Source organism: Podarcis bocagei (assembly GCF_964188305.1).
Source record: "Podarcis bocagei genome assembly, chromosome: 13".
NCBI lineage: Eukaryota > Metazoa > Chordata > Lepidosauria > Squamata > Lacertidae > Podarcis > Podarcis bocagei.
The window spans coordinates 47496995-47521209 of record NC_138138.1 but is presented as its reverse complement, the minus strand read 5'-3'; the positions used below and the strand labels follow the sequence as shown (position 1 = coordinate 47521209).

Below are 24215 nucleotides of genomic sequence, written 5' to 3'. Positions count from 1 at the left end.
CCACAATACAGGGACTTGGAGGAGGTGTTCAGTGAGAGAGAGGCCGACACATTACCACCTCACCGGCCATATGATTGCCAGATTAACTTGGTCCTGGGGGCCAAGCTACCGGTGGGTAAGCTGTACTCGATGTCCAACCAAGAGATACAGGAGTTGAAGGAGTTTATTGACAAAAACTTGAAAAGGGGGTTCATCAGGGAGTCCAAGGCAGTGGGTGGCAGCCCTGTGTTCTTTGTGGACAAGAAGGCAACGAAAGAAAAGAGACTTGTAGTTGACTTTAGAATTTTGAAATCCTTGATGGAACCCCTGGCCTTCCCCATGCCAAGAATCGACAACGTTTTGGCAAGAGTGCGGAAAGGGAAAATTTTTACTAAGCTAGACCTCGGGGGGCACACAATCTCATTAGGGTGTGAGAGGGAGACGAATGGAAAACCACCATTTTAACCCCCTTGGGGCATTTGAATATCTCGTTATGCCCTTCGGCTTACAAAGCGGAAGCCCATGCTTTCAGGCGTTCATGCACCACATGCTGGGACCGCTACTGTACCGTAACTGCGTTTGTTTTTTGGATGACATTCTGGTATACTCCGAGAACGAAAAGCAGCATGTGGAGGACTGCATGAGGTTCTGGGGAAGCTAAAGGAGCATCGCCTGTGGGTAAAGCTGGAAAATTGCCAGTTCCACATGAGGGAGGTTGAGTTCTTGGGCTACCGGCTGTCGGATAAGGGTCTAGCAATGGATCCTGAGAAGGTGAAAGCCGTGGTGGAATGGAAAAGCCCCAAGACCAGGAAGGATGTTCTGTGGTTCCTGGGGTTCAGCAACTTCTACAGGAAGTTCATCAAGAACTTTGCACGTTTGACGACACCCATAACTGACTGCCTTAGTAGGAAGAAGGTGGACTGAGGCGGCGCAAGAGGGATTTGAGAAACTGAAGAAGGTTTTTGCCTCGGAGGAGCAGTTATTGCACGTCAACCCTGACCTGCCACTGCGAGTGAAAACTGATGCGTCAGACCGGGCCATCAGAGCGGTCCTGATGCAGCAAGATGGTAGGGGGGATTGGAGACAGTGCGCCTTTTTCTCCAGGAAACTGAAAAAGTCAGAGCTAAACTACAGTATTTACGACAAAGAATTGCTTGCTATTTTTGCAGCTTTTAAACAGTGGAGACACTTCCTGATTGGTGCGAAACATCAGATACAGGTGTGCACGGTTCATAAGAACCTGGAGTACTGGCGGACGGCGCCTGTGTTGTGCCAAAGGCAAATATGCTGGGTGGAGTTTTTTGCCAACTTCAACTTTAGGATTCAGTACGTTCCAGGAGAGCAGAACGTGAGGGCGGATGCGCTATCACTGGGTGGAAGAGGGACTTCCTGTAGCCAGGCTCATGTTCCCGGAGAACAGGTGGACTTGTGGGGGTTCACTGGTGGAGGACAATGAACTGGTCAACTGATCAGAAACGATGCTTTTGCTCAGCGGAAGCTGAACAAACTTAAGGAAAACGGGGGAGGTGAGGGAGGTTTTGAGGAGAAAGGGGGGCTTTTGTTCTATCGGGGGACACTGTATGTCCCAGGTGAATCCCTAAGGGCCAAGATCCTCAAGCAGCTCTACGACAACCCCACTGCTGGACATTTTGGGCAATACAAGACCATGTTGTTGGTTACAAGGGACTTTTGGTGGCCCAAGTTGAGGGAGGACGTGCCGGAATACGTGAGAGGTTGTGACACCTGTCAGAGGGCCAAAGGGGAGAGGGCTGCTCCGGCAGGGTTACTATAACCTTTGCCCACACCAGGGAAGCCATGGAAAGTGGTGTCTGTAGATTTTATAACTGACCTACCTGTGACCAGAGGTAAAACATCAGTCATGGTAGTGGTGGATCTACTAACCAAGATGTGTCACTTTGTGGCATGTTCCCATGCAGTGACGGCGGAGGAGACAGCCAAGCTGTTCGTAGAGCATGTGTTTTGGTTGCATGGGGTTCCTTCTAATGTAATTTCTGACTGGGGGACGCAGTTCACCTTACGATTTTGGCGCAAGCTCATGGGTTTGCTGCAAGTAGAAGTGAGCTTCATGACAGCAAGGCACCCCGAAACCAACGGGCAAGCGGAGAGAGCAAATGCCATTTTGCAACAGTATTTGCGGTGTTATGTCAGTCAGAGACAGAACGACTGGGCGGACAAATTAGCACTAGCAGAATTTGCGTACAACAACGCCGAGAACGTGTCCACAGGGATGACTCCTTTCTTTGCCAATCACGGGTGTCACACCAGGGCCTTTCCGGGGAGGGGAGAAGAGTCATCGAGTGTGCCGGCCGCTGAACAGTTTGCGGAAGAGATGGAGGCCATTCACCAACAGCTTCAGTTGAACTTTGAGAGGGCCAAAGAGGTGTACAAGAGGGAAGCAGACAGGCATCAAAGACCAGGGGAGGTCATCCGGGTGGGGGATAGGGTGTGGTTGTCCAGACAGGGGTTGCCCTGGAGGGGTGGGTGCAAAAAGCTCAAGCCCAGGAGAGTGGGTCCCTTTGAGGTCATCCAACAGGTCAATCCTGTGGCGTTTAAGTTAATGCTGCCAGACAGTATGAGAATTCTGTCGGATTTCAAGCCTTATCAGAGGAACTGGCCACTCTCCAGGCACCCGGCTTGATCTCCTTGTTGACCTCCCTGTCTGCATTTCCCGGCAGGACACAGGCTAGGTCACGATCGGCGATCCTCCTCAAGCGTGAGAAGAACACACCACTCTTCCCTGCTCCCTGCCTCCCCCAGGGAGGGGAAAGAGATATACAGAAATGTATTTACATGCCTTTATTTCTGTATTTGCAGCATTACAGAGAAACGTGTCTGCTCTCTTCAGACACCAACAGCAGAGAGACAAACTCCATCTCCTGTACTTCCTGTACAGGTCAAATGACACTCTGAGCTAACATCCGGTGCTCAGCACAGTGAATAGACTGCCCCTTTGTTCTCACGGTACAGTCCCAAACATTCCCACCATGTTTCGCTTTCCAGCCAGCTGCAGCTCGCTGCCGCATTGCTCCTTTTCCGTAACAGATTCTTCCTGTCTTCCACAGGTCACTGCTGTCACCCTATCAGGGTAGGGGGAAGGAAAGAATAAGGATTACACTTAGAGTTCCTCACTTGAAACTTTATAAATTACCTAATATACCAACACAAATAGAAATCATAAGACTGTAGCCGTTATATAAGAGATTATCATATGGGCATGGAATGCAATGGAAATTATTAATATAGTGGAATACAGAATTAAGGAAGAAGAATGAAGCCATCAAATCTAGCATGCATGGGAGCCAGTTTCATTAAATCATATCGTTTGACATTTGAATAATTGGCATTCATAAATGCATTAATTAGATAAAATTGGTATTGTTATAATGAGGTCGCAATGGGAACAATATTGAAAAATCAATAAAAATATATATTTAAAAAATAATAATAGTAATATTTTGACATTTCCCCTACTGCTGATGCGCCACAGAATCCAAAAACACTGCACAACTGATTCTCTCCCCTATCATTACTCAAATTACAATAATCAATCCACCTGACTGAACCTCCAAAGGCCGGAGTGGAAAAAAAGAATCAACAAGCAAGCCTGAAATGATTATAAGCTCCTCTGTGCTCCATAGACAACTAGGCAGGGCTCTGTTACTTATCACTTATCAGTTTCCCTTTTTCATATCAAACCACTGCATCTTGTTTGGCATCCAAGGCATTCTGTTGTGACAGTGTTCAAGCTAACAATAAGGTGGATACATGGCCCTTAAAGTACCAAATTGACAGAATCAGCTGCCACCCAATTTGTCTTGTTCATATCAGGTGGAGGAGAGGAATAATACTGTCGAGAGAAGCAGGGGAGTCCATGCAGACAAGGGTATTTGCCATCAGGATGTTCCTCCTGCTGCTTCTGCTGCTCCCCAATATAGTGTCCCAAGGACAAAGTGCTAAATGTGCAACAAATCATCCTGTTCATGTTCCACACGAGTGGCATGAGCCAGGTGACCTGGTCATTGGTGCAATGGCATCTCATATCTTTTACATAGTCCGCAAGGTTTCCTTCAAGAAACACCCTTCCCAGGACTTCATTGATGCCCCACTGTAAGTAACTGGTAATTAATATTATTTTAATTATTCCTTATATGCTAAATCAGACAGAAAATAACTTTCATTGATTTGAAGGGGGGATTGCTTTAGAACTTTATTTTTTAATATGTGGAGAGGTATTATTAGAAATCTCTGTACATATAGACTATCTGCATATTGTCAATGAACAATAAGTTTTTTTGAGTCTAATTGTTTAAAGAGAAACAGAAAAGTGATGGCATAAAAAATAGGAAAGCATATAGCCAAGTAGTATGGTACTTAACTTTTTTGATGATACCCAAATTTTCAAGGTGGCAAAAAAACACACGGGTTGCTGAAGATATGAAGATATGAAGAAACAGCTTTTTTAATTACACAGTATTCTTAGATTGCCCAGATAAGTAAATAAACTTTGCTGGCTTTATCCTCTCTTTATATGCAGGCAGGTGAATCTCTTCTATCTAGATTCTGTGCACTGTTTAATTTTCCCATCAAACAAAACCTCACTTCATTTGCAGGGTGTTGACAAAGTTCTACCAGCAAATCCTGGCCTTGGTGTTTGCTGTTGATGGAATCAACGAGAATCCCAGCATGTTGCCCAATGTCTCTCTCGGCTTCCACATCTATGATAGCTATTATGATTCAAAGATGACCTACCGAAACACTCTGGACCTTATCTTTAAATCACGTCACTTTGTTCCCAACTACAGGTGTGGCATCCAGAAAAATGTCATAGGAGTCATTGGAGGACTTAGCTCTGATACCTCCTGGTGCATGGCAAACGTCTTAGGTCTTTTCAAGATTCCACAGGTAGAATATGGATTTTGAAAAACAGAGATGTCATGCTTTCCTTGCATTAGGAATCTACTGATTCATATATCTGGAGTGGAAAAATGGACAAAGTAAAAGGGCCATAATATGCATATCCAACAATGTGTGTAAGAAGGGCAATTTGTGTTGAATAGATATAATAGAAGATTTCTGTAAAGCTGCCAGGTTTGTAAAGCAGAAACCTAGACTGGTTCATATACAACAATCCTGAATGCACTGCCCTGGCTGCCTGTGAGCTACTGAATATATGATATTGACATTGGCTTCATAGGCAAAAATAGCTGAGAACACATTAACTAAAAATGTTCCTCCCCTTAAAAATCAAGATAGTGCTTTCCCAAAGTATGCTGTTACTCAACATTGTTCATTTTCAGAGGCTAATTGAAAACACTGTTTTCTTCTTATTGTTCTGGCATTTCTCACTTCACAGCGTTATAGAGTGGTGTCAGCATTGTGCTATTCTGCCTCCAGAACGAATTAAGTACTTAACCCGAGGTACCACTGTACAATCTAATGGAGCTCTTCAGGATTTCCCAGGAAAACTTCCTGAGAGAGTACTTAGTATACAGAGAATCAACGGCTCCCTACAAATATTACAAAGGTTACAGAGCAAAAGTACATAATCAACAATTTCTATCACTCCACTTCCACCTTGGAGTTTTGCTTAATCATCCACTTAATAAATAAACATGAGCCATGATAAATGCTCCCCTACTCTTGGTAACAGTCAAAATGTACAAGAATGAAGCTGTGATGATGCCATAATATTAATATTAAATATCAATAGATAGAGAATCAACCTCTCTCTTAAACTGCTATAAAGGTTACAGAGCAAAAGTACATGATCCACCTCCACTTTGGAGTTTTGTTGAGTCTTCCATTTAGTATATTAACATGAGCGATGATAAATGCTCCTCTCTACTTGTAGACTATCAGTGTGTACAAGTATAAAGCTGGGATGATGCCATAATAATAACAATAAATATCTGTAGAAACCATGAGCAAGATTATATCTGTTTTTCTATGTAATTTGGTACATTTGGGATATATATTCAGTGTGTGTGTGCGGGGGTGTTTATATACAAATATCAAATATTTTGGGATATCATGATTTCTTGTTTCCACTTGGAAACGTTTGGCTTTTGCTTTTTCCAGATTTCATATGGTTCATTTGAACCAGCCATAAATTATGGAACCAAGTTCCCTTCCTTTTACCGCATGGTCCCCAATGAAGACCTTCAGTATCAGGGAATTATCCAGTTACTTCTGCATTTCAGATGGAAATGGGTTGGGCTCATCACTCCAGCTAATGAAGCTGGGGAACGTTTCTTACAGACAATTGAGCCAATGCTTTTCAAGAATGGAATCTGTTCAGCATTCACAGAAAGAGTTAAACCCAATATACATTATAACAGTAACTTACTAGAAATGGTGGACATAAAGGTTTTGTCACCAAGTTTCACAACAAGCAAAGCTAATGCAATTCTTCTACATGGAGGAAGTAGATTTAGTATATGGTTGTTAACTGCTTTAAGCTCAATGGAGTTTACTCAGCTACTGTTTCCTCAAAAGAAGTCACGTGAAGGAAAAGTATGGATTACAACTACCCAAATTGATTTCATATTATATAGCCTTCAAAAATTTACTGTAAATATACGAATGCTCCATGGTGCTATATCCTTTGTAATTCACTCCAAGGAGATTCACAACTTTAAAGATTTTCTTCAGAGTATACGTCCTCATTGGACAGAGGCAGATGGTTTTATCCAAGATTTCTGGGAAGATGCATTCAGTTGTTCACTTTCAAATTCCACTCTCTCAAAAACTGTGTGTACTGGACAGGAAATGCTGGAGAGCCTTCCTGCACCATATTTTGAAATGAGCATGACTGGCCCCAGCTACAGTATTTATAATGCTGTTTGTGCTTTGGCACATGCCTTAAATAGCATGCACTTGGCTGGAGTCATCCGCAACAGAAGAGGTGATAAGGGAAAACTCTCTCCTCAGTATGCTGATCCTTGGCAGGTATTGTTATCTGTTACAAAGCATTCACTGCATTGGTACATTATGTGAGTTGGCATTTAATCATCAGTAAAGAAATAAAAGAATAAAACTTAAGAAATTAAAAATAAACCTTAAGTAAATTTAATGTATGAAAGATGGGAATTAGAGTATTTCCTATAATGATACTAAACAGAGTTTAGATGACACAGGCTTTCAGAATCAAGAGACTACCAAAAACTACACGTAACTGAAGCTGTGCCATCCACCTTCTCCATATTATAAAACCCCTCCATTTTCCATCCAAATCCCTCCCCAGTTCTCTCTGTCTCTCTTACCTGTCCAGTTACCCAGTGGTGTAAGGTTGGGGGCCCATTGGCCCTGGGAGCATTATTCTGAGGGAGCACAACCAGGATCCCAACCCCAGGCATTGGCTTTTGCAGGGATCCTCATATCCAAGAGAAAAAAGAAGAGCAGCCCATCAGGGAGCTGCCACTACCTGGGCACATCTTGGAAGGCCCCATCGCCAACTCCTCATCTTTCCCTGTATGCCCACCACCAGGGAGGTTCTGCAGCCTCACTGGTAGGTCCCCAGAAGAGGCTAGCAACTGTGTGATCACTGTCTCTAGACCCTTTTCTGCCTTTAAGTCTGGATTTCAGTCTGACGCATCCTCTTCCTGCTCCGTTAACCCTGTTGCCTCTTCTGTTTCTGACACCTCTTTCTTCCAGTCTGCTCCCTCTTCTCCCACTGACCATGCTTTGTCGTCCCACCACCAATCCCCTGGCTGTGAGCCTCCTTTCCTTGGGGTGTCCCTTTGGGATTCCCCAGCAGCTGCTCCCTATCACTCCTCTGCATCCAACATCCAACCATGCTCAAATCCACTCTATAAACTATGGAAAGGTCCATTCCAAGGTTCTCATCTTGCATTCCTATCGTTTGAGGACATAAGCTCCCATCTCTTCTCATACATGACTTCTCAATTTCCTTCCCTTTCTTGGATACAGACAAAGGCTGGTGTCAAGCAAGCAGGTCTATGGCCTCTTCTCTCCAAAATATCTTGATGCAAGTCTGTTGAATGTTGAATTGGCACTGATTCACGATTTCCTACTCCTCCTGTATGTGCAACTAAAATATGGATGCTCTTTGTTGTGAACTGAAGTGTTTGACTTCAATGCTCCTTCCACTTAGCTCCACTCATTCCTGCAGAGAATCTCATTCAACAACAGTGCTGGAGATGAAATTACATTAAATGAATATGGAGAGTTAGCAGCTGGCTTTGATATTACCAACTTGGTCACTTTCCCAAATAATTCCTATGTCAGAGTCAAAGTGGGAAGTTTGGATCCTCAGGCCCCTCCAGGGAAAGAGCTCACGATTAATGAAGACAGAATCAAATGGAACAGACGATTCACTAAGGTATGGAAATAATGGCACAGTCCCTAAAAACCCAGACTTTGTGGTTATCCACAAAATGGGATGTAACAAAATCACCTCGTGCATTATTCATTTTGAAAGTAACTAGCACCTTAAACCACTTCAGACTAGTGATGAGGGAGAATCGAGGAGTGCTCCCAGACCTCTTGCTTCAAACGGAATGCAACTCCTCCCAGAATAGGGCAGGCGTAGGAACCTAAAGAATTTCTCTCTGAGACAGGATGTGGCCTAACAGGAAACCACAACCCAAAAGTCATGGAATGATTTCCTAGTCCTGGTTGCTTGTAATGAACCTGCAGGTAGACACAGAACCACTATAATGGCTTACCTTTTAATTTCTTGTGCCACCACAAAGGAACAGCATGTGAACTCCTTGAAGCAAATGCCATTAAGTGGTGACTCCATCAAAAGGCCAAGCCAGGGGTGAAATCAAACCGAATTCTTACACAGCTGTAAGGTTGGGTGGTCCAGGAATCTTCTTAAGTTTGTGCCACTTGTGTAGCTACGGATCATTTCACACTATTAGTACTCCTATTTACTATTAAATCACCTGATATTGGATATTTGATAAATTCCCCCAAACAATATCATAATATTAAACTCTTCCTATCTCTTTGCATAGGTGCCACCGCTTTCTCTATGTAATGCCAACTGCCATCCTGGTTACGGGAAGAAAAAGAAGGAGGGGGAGAAGTTTTGCTGCTATGATTGTGATCCATGTCCAGAAGGAATGATTTCAAATGAGAAAGGTTAGAGATGACATCTTAAGATAATGCAGAACCTCTGGGCTCCTGGGAATTTAGTTGACATTAAACTGCTGCAGGAGAAAAGGCTTACATTAACAGATGTGTTCTTCTCATTGTTTATAGATAACATCAATATATTTTAATCTTTAAAACATCTTGAAGATTTCTTTTTTAAGTGGAAGCTAATATATTTTACCTCCAACTTCTACAAAATTAGGGTGGAATAGAAGTGGTGTTTTCTCCTCTAAGAATCAGGTTGTTTGACAATAGGGTGAAATTATTATCAAACTTTCTTTTCTGAGATCCAAAGATTTCAGCTGTAATGCATTTCTCATTTTGTTGTACTGTCTATGTGGCTCTAAGAAAAAGCAGGGAGACAATAAAGAAAAAAAAATGATACCCATGTAGAAAATTCCAGTATTGATCCACAAGTTTTATTTTTGATACACCTATTATAAAAGCATTTGGACTTGAAGCTCTTATACATTCTGACGTAGAAAACACTATGCTAAATGGACTAGTGATGTGAAATTCTTAAGAATACTTTTGGTTACTTTAAATTCCCACACATTACTTCTGTATTTTCAGACATGGAAACATGTGTCAGTTGCCCAGCAGATCAGTATCCAAACAGCGGCCAGGATCTATGCATTCCTAAGATTCCAAACTTCCTAGCCTTTGATGAAACCTTGGCCATTGTTTCAACTTCCTCTGTGCTTCTATTCTCTCTGATCACAATTTTGGTGCTTGGCATCTTCATTAAGCATCGCGATACAGCTATAGTCAAAGCCAACAACCGAAGCCTCACCTATGGTCTCCTTATCTCCCTCCTCTTGTGTTTCCTCTCTTCTTTGTTGTTTATTGGAAGACCTAATATGGTGACTTGCCTTCTCCGACAAACTGCTTTTGGCATTGTCTTCTCTGTGGCCCTCTCCAGCATCTTAGCCAAAACCATATTGGTGGTTTTGGCATTCATGGCTACCAAACCAGGATCCAGTATGCGGAAATGGGTAGGCAAAGAATTGGCTTATTCCATTGTCTTTTCCTGCTCCATTGTCCAAGTAGGAATCTGTATCCTATGGCTGGCAACCTCTCCCCCATTCCCAGATGTGGACATACACTCAATGCCTGAAGAAATCATATTTCTATGTAATGAAGGGTCAGTCTCCATGTTCTATTGTGTTTTGGGCTACATGGGCTTCCTGGCCACTATCAGCTTCATGGTGGCCTTCCTAGCCAGAAAGTTGCCTGACACTTTCAATGAAGCCAAGTTCATCACCTTCAGCATGCTGGTCTTCTGCAGTGTTTGGCTCTCCTTCATTCCAACCTACCTGAGCACCAGAGGAAAATACATGGTGGCTGTGGAGATCTTCTCCATCTTTGCTTCTGGTGCTGGGTTACTGGCTTGCATTTTCACCCCTAAATGCTACATTATTGTGGTGAGGCCTGACCTGAACAACAGAGAGCAGCTAACACAAAGAAAGGTATAAATGACAGTGGAATTTGTGGTTCTGTTGGGTCTTAGAATACATGGACATCCTGGCTGGTATCACTTTCTGAGTCCCTGCTCTGGATCTGTGTAGAGTTTGCTTCTTAACCTGCCAAAGATGTTTCAAAGGCAACGGGTACAGATTTTTCCTCAGGTTCTACTCCCTAAACCTTTTTCACAAATGACTAATGCTGTAAAGCAGTGGAGATTTAAGTTCAAAGTTTCCTTATCCTAGATGGGCTCCCTTCCTAGGTTTATGAGACCCATCTGCCCCTCATTTCCCTCTACAGCTCCTGCTGTAGCCACCTTTTTGAGCACTGGGCCCACTTTTGCTCTCATCTGCTATATCCTGTCTTTGCATGCAGAGAAATTCCATAACTCACTGAGGATTTGAGGCCCATTGGCTGCCCTCACCTGTTATGTCCCACAGAGGAACTTACGATCTTCAAACAAAAAACATCTTGGAGGTCCCAGGCCACAGAGAGGTTAGGCTGGCCTCAACCAGAGCCAGGGCTTTTTTGGCTGTGGCTCCAGTCTGCCACAAGAGATTAGGGCCCTGCGGGACATGACATCTTTCCGCAGGGCCTGCAAGACAGAGCTGTTCTGCCTAGCCTTTGGCCAGGGCACAGCCTCACTCCCTCCTTTGGCAATCTTCACAGAACTCTAGCCGAATGCTTGCCATCCATCTGATTTTTTAATGAAATGATTTTAGAATGTTAGCCGCCCTGATTCCGGCCTTGGCTGGGGAGGGCGGGATATAAATAAAAGTTTATTATTATTATTATTATTATTATTATTATTATTATTATTATTATTACTATTTAGGGAGCCAGTTGAATCTGATTCGTGGTATGTGGCTGCTGTTGCATGCTGACAACTTCTAGGAGCCACAGGTGAGAACTGAGTGCAGGGTGCGGTTCTGAGGTAGACAAACTACCCCAGAGGGAGCACGACTTGTTCCCCGCTAGAGTTACTACCCCTCCCTAACACTCCATACACCCCTTTCATGTATTACTGTATATTTAAAGCAAATGGAATCTTAATAGCAAAACTCTCAGCCTTTTATTTTAGAAATGGTTAATTTCAGTAGTTCAGTGTTGTACATGTACTGTATGAATGATTGTTAATAAAAAGTCTCTTATCAATTACTTCATGGAATCTGCAAATTCATCTTGAAGACAACACAGGGTACCAGAAACAAAAAACAATGTGAAATGGTTGAGGGCTCTGCATTCTTTATCTCTAACCCACAAGGCAGCTGAGGAATAGAAGAAGGAGAAGTTTAAAACAGCCATTTCTCTTGATTTTTAAATAGTTTTAACAAACTAACAAATTAGCAGAGATATGCAACATTATCTGGAGGAAAATACATTGGATATTACTAACACTAATAGGACAAACCTTTTTTTCTGAATTATACTTCTAACCAGTTTGAAAGAGTGGTGGCAGAGAGTATCTCAAATAAGCCAAGTGGCTTCAGAGAATACAGATGTGTTGTTTCTAAAGTTGATTTAAAGTCTATTTATGCTATTTCTTTTATAATAATTTTTATTTATTTTCAATTGCCATCCAATAATAGCGTCATTAAAACAATATCAAATTGTAATACGAATACTAATCGCTCAAATACCCAATCATATAATTTAGATGCCCCCCCACATGCTAGATTTCCTTTATTTCCGCATTCCAAAATCGTATTGATTTCTATTATATTCCAGTCAAAATAATAATCCCTTATACAACAACTGCAATATGAATAATTTCTTTTTTAAAAAAATAATAATAATTTTTATTAACAGGCCAATTACATCACATTATCCATATCACATTAATTCCAAATTATACAGCCAATTTTAAATTTTGTTGGGGGTACCCATACATCAAGCTCCGCTCAAGTCCAAAACAGCATCACTTACCTTACTGCTTTAATTAGACAGTTCTGTCCAGTTTGATCCGGATAGTCCTTTATTACTTCCTTTTTTAATAAAAAAATTATTAGTTTTTCACAATTTTTATGAACACAAACATTCCACAATACAAACAAACAAAGACATAAACAAACATGTATAATTTCAAATCCTTTTTTCTTAAACCTTACTTCATCAACTTCCCCATACCTCCCCTTTCTGCATCCCAATTTCCAAATTTATTTCAGCAAATCCTCACCCTTAAATTTATCTCATTTTCACCTTGTTTTTTTTCTTTTACTTAATCTTTTACAGCTGTAATCCCCCTTTTTCTAAAACCTCAACATTTTAGCATTCATTGATTTTACAATATTTCTTAAGATAAATTTTAAATTTCTTCCAGTCTTCATCCGCCATCTCTTTCCCCTGCTCATGGATTCTGCCAGTCATTTCAGCCAGTCCCATGTAGTCTATCACCTTCATCTGCCATTCTTCCAGAGTGGGTAGATCTTGTGTCTTCCTTTCTCTTTGTGTTGTTATTATAAATTCCTTTCTTTGCGATCTCTGATGATTTTCACAAGCAGGTTAAAAGCTGGCATTCTATGTGGATTTTGTACTCTTCCAAAAATCATATCGATCAGGGACAGCCTCTGTACAACGCTTCCATACACATAATTAATCTCCCATCTGTACTTTATTTTTCAAATAAATCAAATGAGTCTGGGGGCTCTGTCAGGCCAAACTCACATTCCAACATTCCTTCTCAATCAAACAATCCTGATTCTCCTCCCCCAGTCCTTCTTCCTCCGGCAAGCCTGTCTTGGCGAGACGCCATTTTTTAACTGAGTCATAAAAAAATTTCTCTTTTCTCACTGTTCTCCAGTCTTCTTTCCTATTATAATCCATCCCACATAGTTCTTAAAGTCCTGCCTATGATTCATAAAAACGCAACGATCTTGTTTCTATCTGGGGTGAAGGGTTATTAATGTCACATCATGCAGAAAAAAGAGAGTTTTTTCCTCCCCCCCCCCCCTTCGTTCCAAACATACAGTCTCCTTGTGGTAATTCATCAGAAGATTTACTTATCCGTCCGTCACTCCTGGTCGCAGAGATCCATTAATCAGCAGTCTTATCAGTCGAGCTTTACTTGATGTATGTGCTTTCAGCTTCATTTCCAATCATATGTTTCCAATTATAATTCCAAGCTGTAGCAACCAGCACGCGCTAATTGGAATCGGCATCAGGAAGATCTGACTTCACCGAGGGCCTGTGCCAAGTGTTCGGCACCCCCATCACTCGTATCAGGGGGTGCATTGTGAACACCGCTGGCAGGACAGTGCTCCCCCACATCCTGGGGGAGTTTAGGAAGGCTGCATACTTCCCATAGCAGCCCCTTAGTACCTCGTATGGGTCAGAGAGATGTTATTGTCGGCCATCTTCCAATGCGCCACCTGGTGGCCCCCCGCAATATGAATAACTTCTATTCATGGTGACACATGAAATGATTCATAGAACTACAAATGTGGCACTCAAACTACACCCTTGTTCTTCCTGTGTGTGGCAATTATTCCTTCCGTCGTGTTTCTTCTAGTCCTTGTAAAATGTTGTGTCTATTGTGACGGTAAAGTTGGTTCCACAAGTTTTTTTTTTAGTTTTTTTTTTTAGTTTTTTCTCCATCCAGCAAATGCTTAAAGAACAGCAGCCTCTGATTGGCTGTGGTTCTAGGAGGGAGCGTTTAAAAGGAGCGGATTTCGAGGGAGATGGAGTTAGAGTGTGGTTAAGAGGGGAGCTGAGTTGAGGTGGTTGAGGAGGGAGGCTGGAGAGGTTAGGAATTAGGGAGATAGAAGGTGGAGGAGGGAGAGTTGGTTCTGGAATAAAACATCCACTCTGAGTGTACAGTGAAGGACTGAGTGTATTGTCATGCAGGAGTAAAAGGACCAAATCTTGCTGGGAGACTGAGGGTGAGACAAGAGAAGGAGGGGTTGAAAGAGATGAGTCTACTTAGGTCTCAAACCAATCTGGAGGGGAGAGACTCTTCTGAGGAAAGAAGAGACTCCCAAATCCCAGTGAAGGAAGGGGGTGTGTGGTGAGCCCTTAAGACTATTACTGAAAGTACATCAGGCGTTGCATTTGTTTAAAGGGGTGGGTAACTGAAGAAAGTACCGCCTTAGAAAGGAGCTGAACTATAAAGCCGAAACTTCTGAAAGCGAATTGAAGTGAACTAGCTTATTATTATTAAAGAAGTAAGCTAAGTTTCTCCAAGGTATTTATTTTTTATTTATTTTATTTATTTTTTATTTAAAGAACACCTGCTCCAACTTTGTGGTTATCCCCCTCATATAGATCCCCTACAGGTATTCAGGGATAGTTAGGTTTTGTTCTTAAGCCTTCAGCTCAAAGGTTGTTCGATGAGGTGGGGACAATATATTTAAGTGAGAGCAGACACATGGACGTGAGCGGTAACTGAGGTGCCAAGTTTGTCACAACTACCTTTTCCAAGTTGTTGCTGTTCTCCATCATGCTTTGTGTGGCTCTGATACCCCATTGGTCTATTGATGCTATAATCCAGTGTCCCTACTTCTTCGTAAGGCAAGGATGCTATCCAGAATAGCTGCCACCATTCAGTTAATATGATGGCAAACTATGTCTCATCAGTGTTACATAAGTGGGAGGGTGATGGATACCACAGTACTAACAAATTAAGAAGCGGGGAAAGGATGGGACCAGCTCAACTCTAGCCATCCTGCTGACCTTGTAGGTTCATTCCTTGCCTATGATTTTGTGATGTTACAAATATAATTACATTGACAGATCCGGCTTCCTGTCTACCAGCTCCAGTAAGAGATGCTTTTGGGTTCAACATCTGTGGTCTGGATTCAGACCATTCCTCCTAGGCTGGAAAAAAATGGTGAACACTAATTTTTTACTGGAAGCCAAACACAGGACAAAGTGATGAAGTGACCTTTGGAAACTGTGGGATAACTGCTTCTCCCAGGGCAGGATGGGAAATATCAACAGTTGCAGGAATGAAGGATCCAGCACCATATAAGGACGGGAAAACATCATGGGGGGAATTGTCACACGCAGGAAGAAATAAGGCTTACACTTAGAGTTCCTCAATTGAAACTTTATAAATTACCTAATATACCAACAGAAATAGAAATCAGAAGACTGTAGCTGTTATCTAACAGATTGCTATATGTACATGGAATGCAATGGAAGTTATTAACATAGTGGAACACAGAAATAATGAAGAAGAATGAAGCCTTCAAATTTAGCATGCAAGGGGAAACGTTTAATTAAATTATATAATTGACATTTGAATAATTGGCATTCATAATTGCATTCATTAGATAAAATTGGTATTGTTATATTGAGGTCGCTATTGGAACCATATTGGTAAATCAATAAAAATATATATTTAAAAATTAATAATAGTTATATTTTGGCAGTTCTCCTACTGCTGATGCACCACAGAATCCAAAAACACTGCACAAGTGATTCTCTCCCCTATCATTACTCAAATTACAATAATCAAACTACCTGACTGAACCGCCAAATGCCACAGTGTAAAAAAAGAATCAACAAGCAAGCCTGAAATGATTATAAGCTCCTCTGTGCTCCATAGACAACTAGGGAGGGCTCTGTTACTTATCAGTTATCACTTTCCCTCTTTCATATCAAACCACTGCATCTTATTTGGCATCCAAGCATTCTGTTGTGACAATGTTCAAGCTAACAATAAGGTGGATACACGTCCCTTAAAGTACCAAATTGACAGAATCAGCTGCCACCCAATTTGTCTTGTTCAGATCAGATGGAGGAGAGGAATAATACTGTCGAGAGAAGCAGGGGAGTCCATGCCCACAAGGGTATTTGACACCAGGATGTTGCTCCTGCTGCTTCTGCTGCTCCCCAATATAGTGTCCCAAGGACAAAGTGCTAAATGCGAAGCAAATAATCCTGTTCATGTTCCACACGAGTGGTATGAGCCAGGTGACTTGGTCATTGGTGCAATGGCATCTCATATCTATTACATAGTCCCCAAATTATCCTTCAAGAAACACCCTTCCCAGGACTTCATTGATGCCCCACTGTAAGTAACTGTTAATTAATATTATTTTAATTATTCCTTATATGCTATATCTGACTAAAAATAACTTTGATTGATTGGATAGGAATATAGCTTTAGAACTTTATTTTTTTAATGTCTGGAGAGATTTTATTAGAAATCTCTGCGCATATAGGCAATGTGCATACTGTCGATGAACAATAAGCTTTTTTTTCCAAGTCAAATTGTGTAAAGAGAGATAGGGAAGAGAGTAGGAGAAAGAGAAAAGAGATGGCATAAAAAATAGGGAAAGCATATAGCAAAGTAGTATAGTACTCAACTTTTTTGATGATACTCAAATTTTCAAGGTGATGAAAACAAACACGGGTTGCTGAAGATATGAAGAAACAGCTTTTTTAATTACACAGTATTCTTAGATTGCCCAAATAAGTAAATAAACTTCGCTGACTTCATGCTCTCTTTATAAGCCGGCAGGTGAATCTCTTCTATCTAGATTCTGTGCACTGTTTAATTTCCCTATCAAACAAAATCTCACTTCATTTGCAGGGTGTTGACAAAGTTCTACCAGCAAATCCTGGCTTTGGTCTTTGCTGTTGATGAGATCAACGAGAATCCCAGGATGTTGCCCAATGTCTCTCTCGGCTTCCACATCTATGATAGCTATTATGATTCAAAGATGACCTACCGAAACACTCTGGACCTGCTCTTTAAATCACACCACTTTGTTCCCAACTACAGGTGTGGCATCCAGAAAAATGTCATAGGAGTCATTGGGGGACTCAGCTCTGATACCTCCTGGTCCATGGCAAACGTCTTAGGTCTTTTCAAGATTCCACAGGTAGAATATGGATTTGAAAAACAGAGATGTCATGCTTTCCTTGCATTAGGAATCTACTGATTCATATATCTGGAGTGGAAAAATGGACAATGTAAAAGAGGCATAATATGCATACCCAACAATGTGTGTAAGAAGGGACCGTATCTGTTTAATAGATGTAATAGAAGGTTTCTCTAAAGCTGCCAGGTTTGTAAAGGAGGCACCTAGACTGGTTCATATACATCAATCCTGAAAGCACTGCACTGGCTTCCTGTGAGCTACTCAATATATGACATGGGCACTGGATTCATAAGCAAAAATTGCTGAAAACACATTAACAAAAGATGTTCCTCCCCTTAAAAATTAAGATAGTCCTTTCTCAAAGTATGATGTTACTCAAGATTGTTCACTTTCAGAGGCTAATTGAAAACACTGTTTTCTTGCTATTGTTCTGGCATATAGTGGTGTCAGCATTGTGCTATTCTGCTGCATTGCTGCATTTCATTTTAGTTGTTTTAAATAGTGCTGGTACAATAGTTTATATTTTACTGATATTTTGTATGATTTGGTTTATAGTGCTCAGAGAAGAATAGCATATACAGTGGTACCTCGGGTTACATACGCTCCAGGTTACATACGCGTCAGGTTACAGACTCCGCTAATCCAGAAATTGTGCTTCAGGTTAAGAACTTTGCTTCAGGATGAGAACAGAAATCATGCAGAGGCGGCGCAGCAGAAGCAGGAGGCCCCATTAGCTAAAGTGGTGCTTCAGGTTAAGAACAGTTTCAGGTTAAGAACGTACCTCCAGAACGAATTAAGTACTTAACCCGAGGTACCACTGTACAATCTAATGGAGCTCTTCAGGATTTCCCAGGAAAACTTCCTGAGAGAGTACTTAGTAGATAGAGAATCAATGGCTTCCTACAAACATTACAAAGGTTACAGAGCAAAAGTACATAATCAACAATTTCTATCACTCCACTTCCACCTTGGAGTTTTGCTTAATCATCCACTTAATAAATAAACATAAGCCATGATAAATGCTCCCCTACTCTTGGTTACAGTCAAAATGTACAAGAATGAAGCTGTGATGATGCCATAATATTAATATTAAATATCAATAGATAGAGAATCAACCTCTCTCTTAAACCGCTATAAAGGTTACAGAGCAAAAGTACATGATCCACCTCCACTTTGGAGTTTTGTTGAGTCTTCCATTTAGTATATTAACATGAGCGATGATAAATGCTCCTCTCTACTTGTAGACTATCAGTGTGTACAAGCATAAAGCTGGGATGATGCCATAATAATAACAATAAATATCTACAGAAACCAAGAGCAAGATTATATCTGTTTTTCTATGTAATTTGGTACATTTGGGATATATATTCTGTGTGTGTGTGTGTGTTTATATACAAATATTTTGGGATATGATGATTTCTTGTTTTCCAGATTTCATATGGTTCATTTGAACCAGCCATAAATTATGGAACCAAGTTCCCTTCCTTTTACCGCATGGTCCCCAATGAAAACCTTCAGTATCAGGGAATTATCCGGTTACTTCTGCATTTCAGATGGAAATGGGTTGGGCTCATGACTCCAGCTAATGAAGCTGGAGAACGTTTCTTACAGACAATTGAGCCAATGCTTTTCAAGAATGGAATCTGTTCAGCATTCACAGAAAGAGTGGAACTCTATCTAATTTATAACAGTAACCAACTGCATGACTCAAGGATCTGGTTACCAATTTTCACAACCAGCAGAACCAATGTAGTTCTTGTATATGGAGAAAGTAGATTTAGTATATGGTTGTCAGCTGCTTTAAGCACAATGGAGTTATCTCAGCTACTATTTCCACAAAAGAATTCACGTGAAGGAACAGTATGGATTACAACTACCCAAATTGATTTCATATTATATAGCCTTCAAAAATTTACTGTTATTATACGAATGTTCCATGGTGCTATCTCCTTTGCAATTCACGTCAAGGAGATTCACAACTTTAAAGACTTGTGTATACGTCCTCATTGGACAGAGACAGATGGTTTTATCCAAGATTTCTGGGAAGATGCATTCAGTTGTTCACTTTCAAATTCCACACTCTCAAAAACTGTGTGTACTGGACAGGAAATGCTGGAGAGCCTTCCTGCACCATATTTTGAAATGAGCATGACTGGCCACAGCTACAGTATCTATAATGCTGTCTATGCTTTGGCACATGCCTTAAGTAGCATGCTCTTGGCTGGAACCATTCGCAACAGAAGAGATGCTAAGGGAAAACTCTCTCCTCACTATGCAGATCCTTGGCAGGTATTCTTCTCTGTTACAAAGCATTCACTGCATTGGTACATTATGTGAGTTGGCATTTAATCATCAGTAAAGAAATAAAAGAATAAAACTTAAGAAATTAAAAAATAAACCTTTAGTAATTTTATCAAAGATGGGAATTAGAATATTTCCTATAATGCTACTAAACAGACTTTAGATGACATAAGGAAAAACTACACATAACTGAAGCTGTGCCAACCACCTTCTCCATACTGAAAACCCCTCCATTTTCTATCCACATCCCTCACCAATTTTCTGTCTCTCTTACCTGTCCAGTTACCCAGTGGTGTAAGGGTGGGGGCCCCGGGCGCATAATTATAAGGGAGCACAACCAGGACCCCAACCCCCAGGCACTGCCTTTTGCAGGGATCCTCATATCAAAGAGAAAAGAGAATAGCAGCCCATCAGGCAGCTGCCACTACCTGGACACGTCCTGGAATGCCCCATCGCCAACTCCTCATCTTTCCCTGTATGCCAACCACCAGGGGTATCTGGGGCCTGAAGCCTCACTGGTAGGTTCCCAGAAGAGGCTAGGAATTGTGTGATCACTGTCTCTAGACTCTGCTTTTCTCCTTTCTCCTCCTCTGCCTCTTAGTCTGGATTTCAGTCTGGCGCATCCTCTTCCTGCTCCCTTAACCCTGTTGCCTCTTCTGTATCTGAAAGCTCTTCCTCCCAGTTGGCTCCCTCTTCTCCCACTGACCACTCCTTGTCATCCCAAAACCAATCCCCTGGCTCTGAGCCTCCTTTCCTTGAGGTGTCCCTTGGGGGTTACCCATCTGCTTCTTCCTGCCACTCCTCTGCATCCAACATCCAACCATGGTCAAATCCACTCTATAAACTATGGAAAGGTCCACTCCGATGTTCTCATACTGCATTCCTATCCTTTAAGAATATAAGCTACCATCTCTTCTCATACATAACTTCTCAAATCCCTTCCCTTTCGTGGATCTTGACAAAGGCTGGTCTCAAGCAAGCAGGTGTATGGTTTCATCTCTCCATAATATCTTGATGCAAGTCTCTTGAATGTTGAATCAGCACTGATTCATGATTTCCTAGTCCTTTTGTATGTGCAACTAGAATATGGATGCTCTCCAATGTGAACTGAAGCGTTTAACTTCAATTCTCTTTCCACTTAGCTCCACTCATTCCTGCAGAGAATCTCATTCAACAACAGTGCTGGGGATGAAATTTCATTAAATGAATATGGAGAGTTAGCAGCTGGCTTTGATATTACCAACTTGGTCACTTTCCCAAATAATTCCTATGTCAGAGTCAAAGTGGGAAGTTTGGATCCTCAGGCCCCTCCGGGCAAAGAGCTCACCATTAATGAAGACAGAATCAAATGGCACAGACGATTCACTAAGGTATGGAAATAATGGCACAGTCCCTGAAAACCCAGTATTTGTGGTTATCCATGAATTGTGATGCAACAAAAGCACTTCACACATTATTCATTTTGAAATTCACTAGAACCTCAAACCACTTCAGACTGGTGATGAGTGAGAATCAAGGAGTGCTCCCAGACCTCTTGCTTCAAACAGAATGCAACTCCTACCAGAACAGGTCAGGCATAGGAACCGAAAGCATTTCTCTCTGAGACAGGATGTGGCCTAACGGGGAACCACTACCCAAAACCCAAAAGTCATGGAATCATTTCCTATTGCTAGTTTATTGTACTGACCCTGCAGGTAGGAGCAGAACCACTATAATGGCTTACCTTTAATTCCTTCTGCCACCACAAAGGAACAGCATGTGAACTCCTTGAAGCAAATGCCATTAAGTGGTGACTCCATCAAAAGGCCAAGCCAGGGGTGAAATCACACCAAATTCTAACACAGCTGTAAGGTTGGATAGTCCAGGCATCTTCTTAAGTTTGTGCCACTTGTGTAGCTACGGATCATTTCACACTATTAGTACTCCTATTTACTATTAAATCACCTGATATTGGATATTTGATAAATTCCCCAAAACAATATCATAATATTAAACTCTTCCTATCTCTTTGCATAGGTGCCACCGCTTTCTCTATGTAATGCCAACTGCCATCCTGGTTATGGGAAGAAAAAGAAGGAGGGGGAGAAGTTTTGCTGCTATGATTGTGATCCATGTCCAGAAGGAATGATTTCAAATGAGAAAGGTTAGACATGACATCTTAAGATAATGCAGAACCTCTGGGCTCCTGGCAATTAAGTTACCATTAAAATGCTGCAGGAGAGAAGGCTTAAATTAACAGATGTGTTCTTCTCATTGTTTATAGATAACATCAATATATTTAAATCTTTAAAACATCTTGAAGATTTCTTTTTTAAGTGGAAGCTAATATATTTTACCTCCATCGTCTACAAAATTAGGGTGGAATAAAAGTGGTGTTTTCTCCTCTAACAATGAGGTTGTTTGACAATAGGGGGAAAGTCTTATCAAACTCACTTTTCTAACATCCAAGAATTTCAGCTGTAAATCATTTCTCATTTTGTTGTATTGTTTATGTGGCTCTAAGAAAAAGCAGGGAGACAATAAAAAAAAAGATGTCACCCATGTAGAAAATTCCAGAATGTATGCACGCGTTTTATTTTTGATACACCTAGTACAAAAGCATTTGGGCTTGAAGCTCTTATACATTCTGACGTAGAAAACACTATGCTAAATGGACTAGTGATGAGGAAATTCTTAAGAATACTTTTGGTTACTTCAAATTGTCACACACTGTTTGTGTATTTTCAGACATGGAAACATGTGTCAGTTGCCCAGCAGATCAGTATCCAAACAGCGGTCAGTATCTATGCATTCCTAAGATTCCAAACTTCCTAGCCTTTGATGAAACCTTGGCCATTGTTTCAACTTTTTTTGCACTTTTATTCTCTCTGATCACAATTCTAGTGCTCGGCATCTTCATTAAGCATCGCGATACAGCCATAGTCAAAGCCAACAACAGAAGCCTCACCTATGGTCTCCTTATCTCCCTCCTCTTGTGTTTCCTCTCTTCTTTGTTGTTCATTGGAAAACCTAATATGGTGACTTGCCTTCTCCGACAAACTGCTTTTGGCATTGTCTTCTCTGTGGCCCTCTCCAGCATCTTAGCCAAAACCATATTGGTGGTTTTGGCATTCATGGCTACCAAACCAGGATCCAATATGAGGAAATGGGTAGGCAAAGAACTGGCTTATTCCATTGTCTTTTCCTGCTCCCTTGTTCAAGTAGGGATCTGTGTCCTCTGGCTGGCAACCTCTCCCCCATTCCCAGATGTGGACATGCACTCAATGCCTGAAGAAATCATATTTCTTTGTAATGAAGGGTCAGTCTCCATGTTCTATTGTGTTTTGGGCTACATGGGCTTCCTGGCCACTATCAGCTTCACAGTGGCCTTCTTGGCCAGGAAGTTGCCTGACACTTTCAACGAAGCCAAGTTCATCACCTTCAGCATGCTGGTCTTCTGCAGTGTTTGGCTCTCCTTCATTCCAACCTACCTGAGCACCGGAGGAAAATACATGGTGGCTGTGGAGATCTTCTCCATCTTTGCTTCTGGTGCTGGGTTACTGGCTTGCATTTTTTCCCCTAAATGCTACATTATTGTGGTGAGGCCTGACCTGAACAACAGAGAACAGCTAACAAAAAGGAAGTTATAAATGACAGAAAAAGTTGTGGTTCTGTTGGATCTGAGCCTACATGGACTTGCTAGAGGGTATAAATTTCCGGGTCCCTACTCTGGATCTTTGTAGAGTTTGCTTCTTAACTTTTTTGTCTGCCAAAGTTTCCCAAAGGCAATGGGTACAGATTTTTCCTCAGCTTCTACTCCCAAAGCCTTTTTCACAAATGAGTAATGCTGTAATATAATGGAGATTTAGGTTCAAAGTTTCCTTCTCCTAGGTGGGCTCCCTTCCAAGGTTTACGAGATCCATCTGCCCCTCATTTCCCTCTACAGCACCTTCAGTAGCCACCTTTGTGAGCACTGGGCCCACTTTTGCTCTCATCTGCTATATCCCGTCTTTGCATGCAGAGAAATCCCCCAACTCAGTGAGGATTTGAGGCCCATTGGCTGCCCTCACCTGGTTTAGGGAGCCAGTTGAATCTGATTTGTGGGATGTGGCTGCTGTTGCAAGCTGACAATTTCTAGGAGCCACAGGTGAGAACTGAGTGAAGGGGTGGGGATCAGAGGTAGACAAACTATCCCAGAAGGAGCACGACTTGTTCCCCGGTAGAGTTACTACCCCTCTCTAACACTCCATACACCCCTGTCATGTATTACTGTATATTTAAAGCAAATGGAATCTTAATAGCAAAACTCTCAGCCTTTTCATTTAGAAATGGTTCATTTCAGTAGTTCAGTGTTGTACATTTACTGTATGAATGATTGTTAATAAAAAGTCTCTTATCAATTACTGCATGGAATCTGCAAATTCATCTTGAAGACAACACAGGGTACCAGAAGCAAAAAAACATTGTGAAATAGTTAAGGGCTCTGCATTCTTTATCTCTCACCCACAAAGCAGCTGATGAATA

General features: G+C 41.5%; 2 protein-coding genes across 2 annotated transcripts; both read left to right on the top strand.

Annotated features, from left to right (window-relative positions):
* Positions 1–4740: 4740 nt before the first annotated feature.
* Positions 4741–10595, top strand: LOC308570762 (vomeronasal type-2 receptor 116-like; the record flags this gene model as incomplete). Its single annotated transcript, XM_081165677.1, has 4 exons — positions 4741–4902; positions 8132–8341; positions 8982–9000; positions 9694–10595. 4 exons carry the CDS (start codon positions 4741–4743, stop codon positions 10593–10595), a joined length of 1293 nt encoding a protein of 430 aa, XP_081021803.1.
* A 5793-nt stretch (positions 10596–16388) lies between these two features.
* Positions 16389–23341, top strand: LOC308570761 (vomeronasal type-2 receptor 116-like; the record flags this gene model as incomplete). The annotated part of the gene is made up of 5 exons (XM_081165676.1): positions 16389–16597; positions 17120–17411; positions 20855–21082; positions 21729–21855; positions 22440–23341. 5 exons carry the CDS (start codon positions 16389–16391, stop codon positions 23339–23341), a joined length of 1758 nt encoding a protein of 585 aa, XP_081021802.1.
* Between the last annotated feature and the right edge of the window lie 874 nt (positions 23342–24215).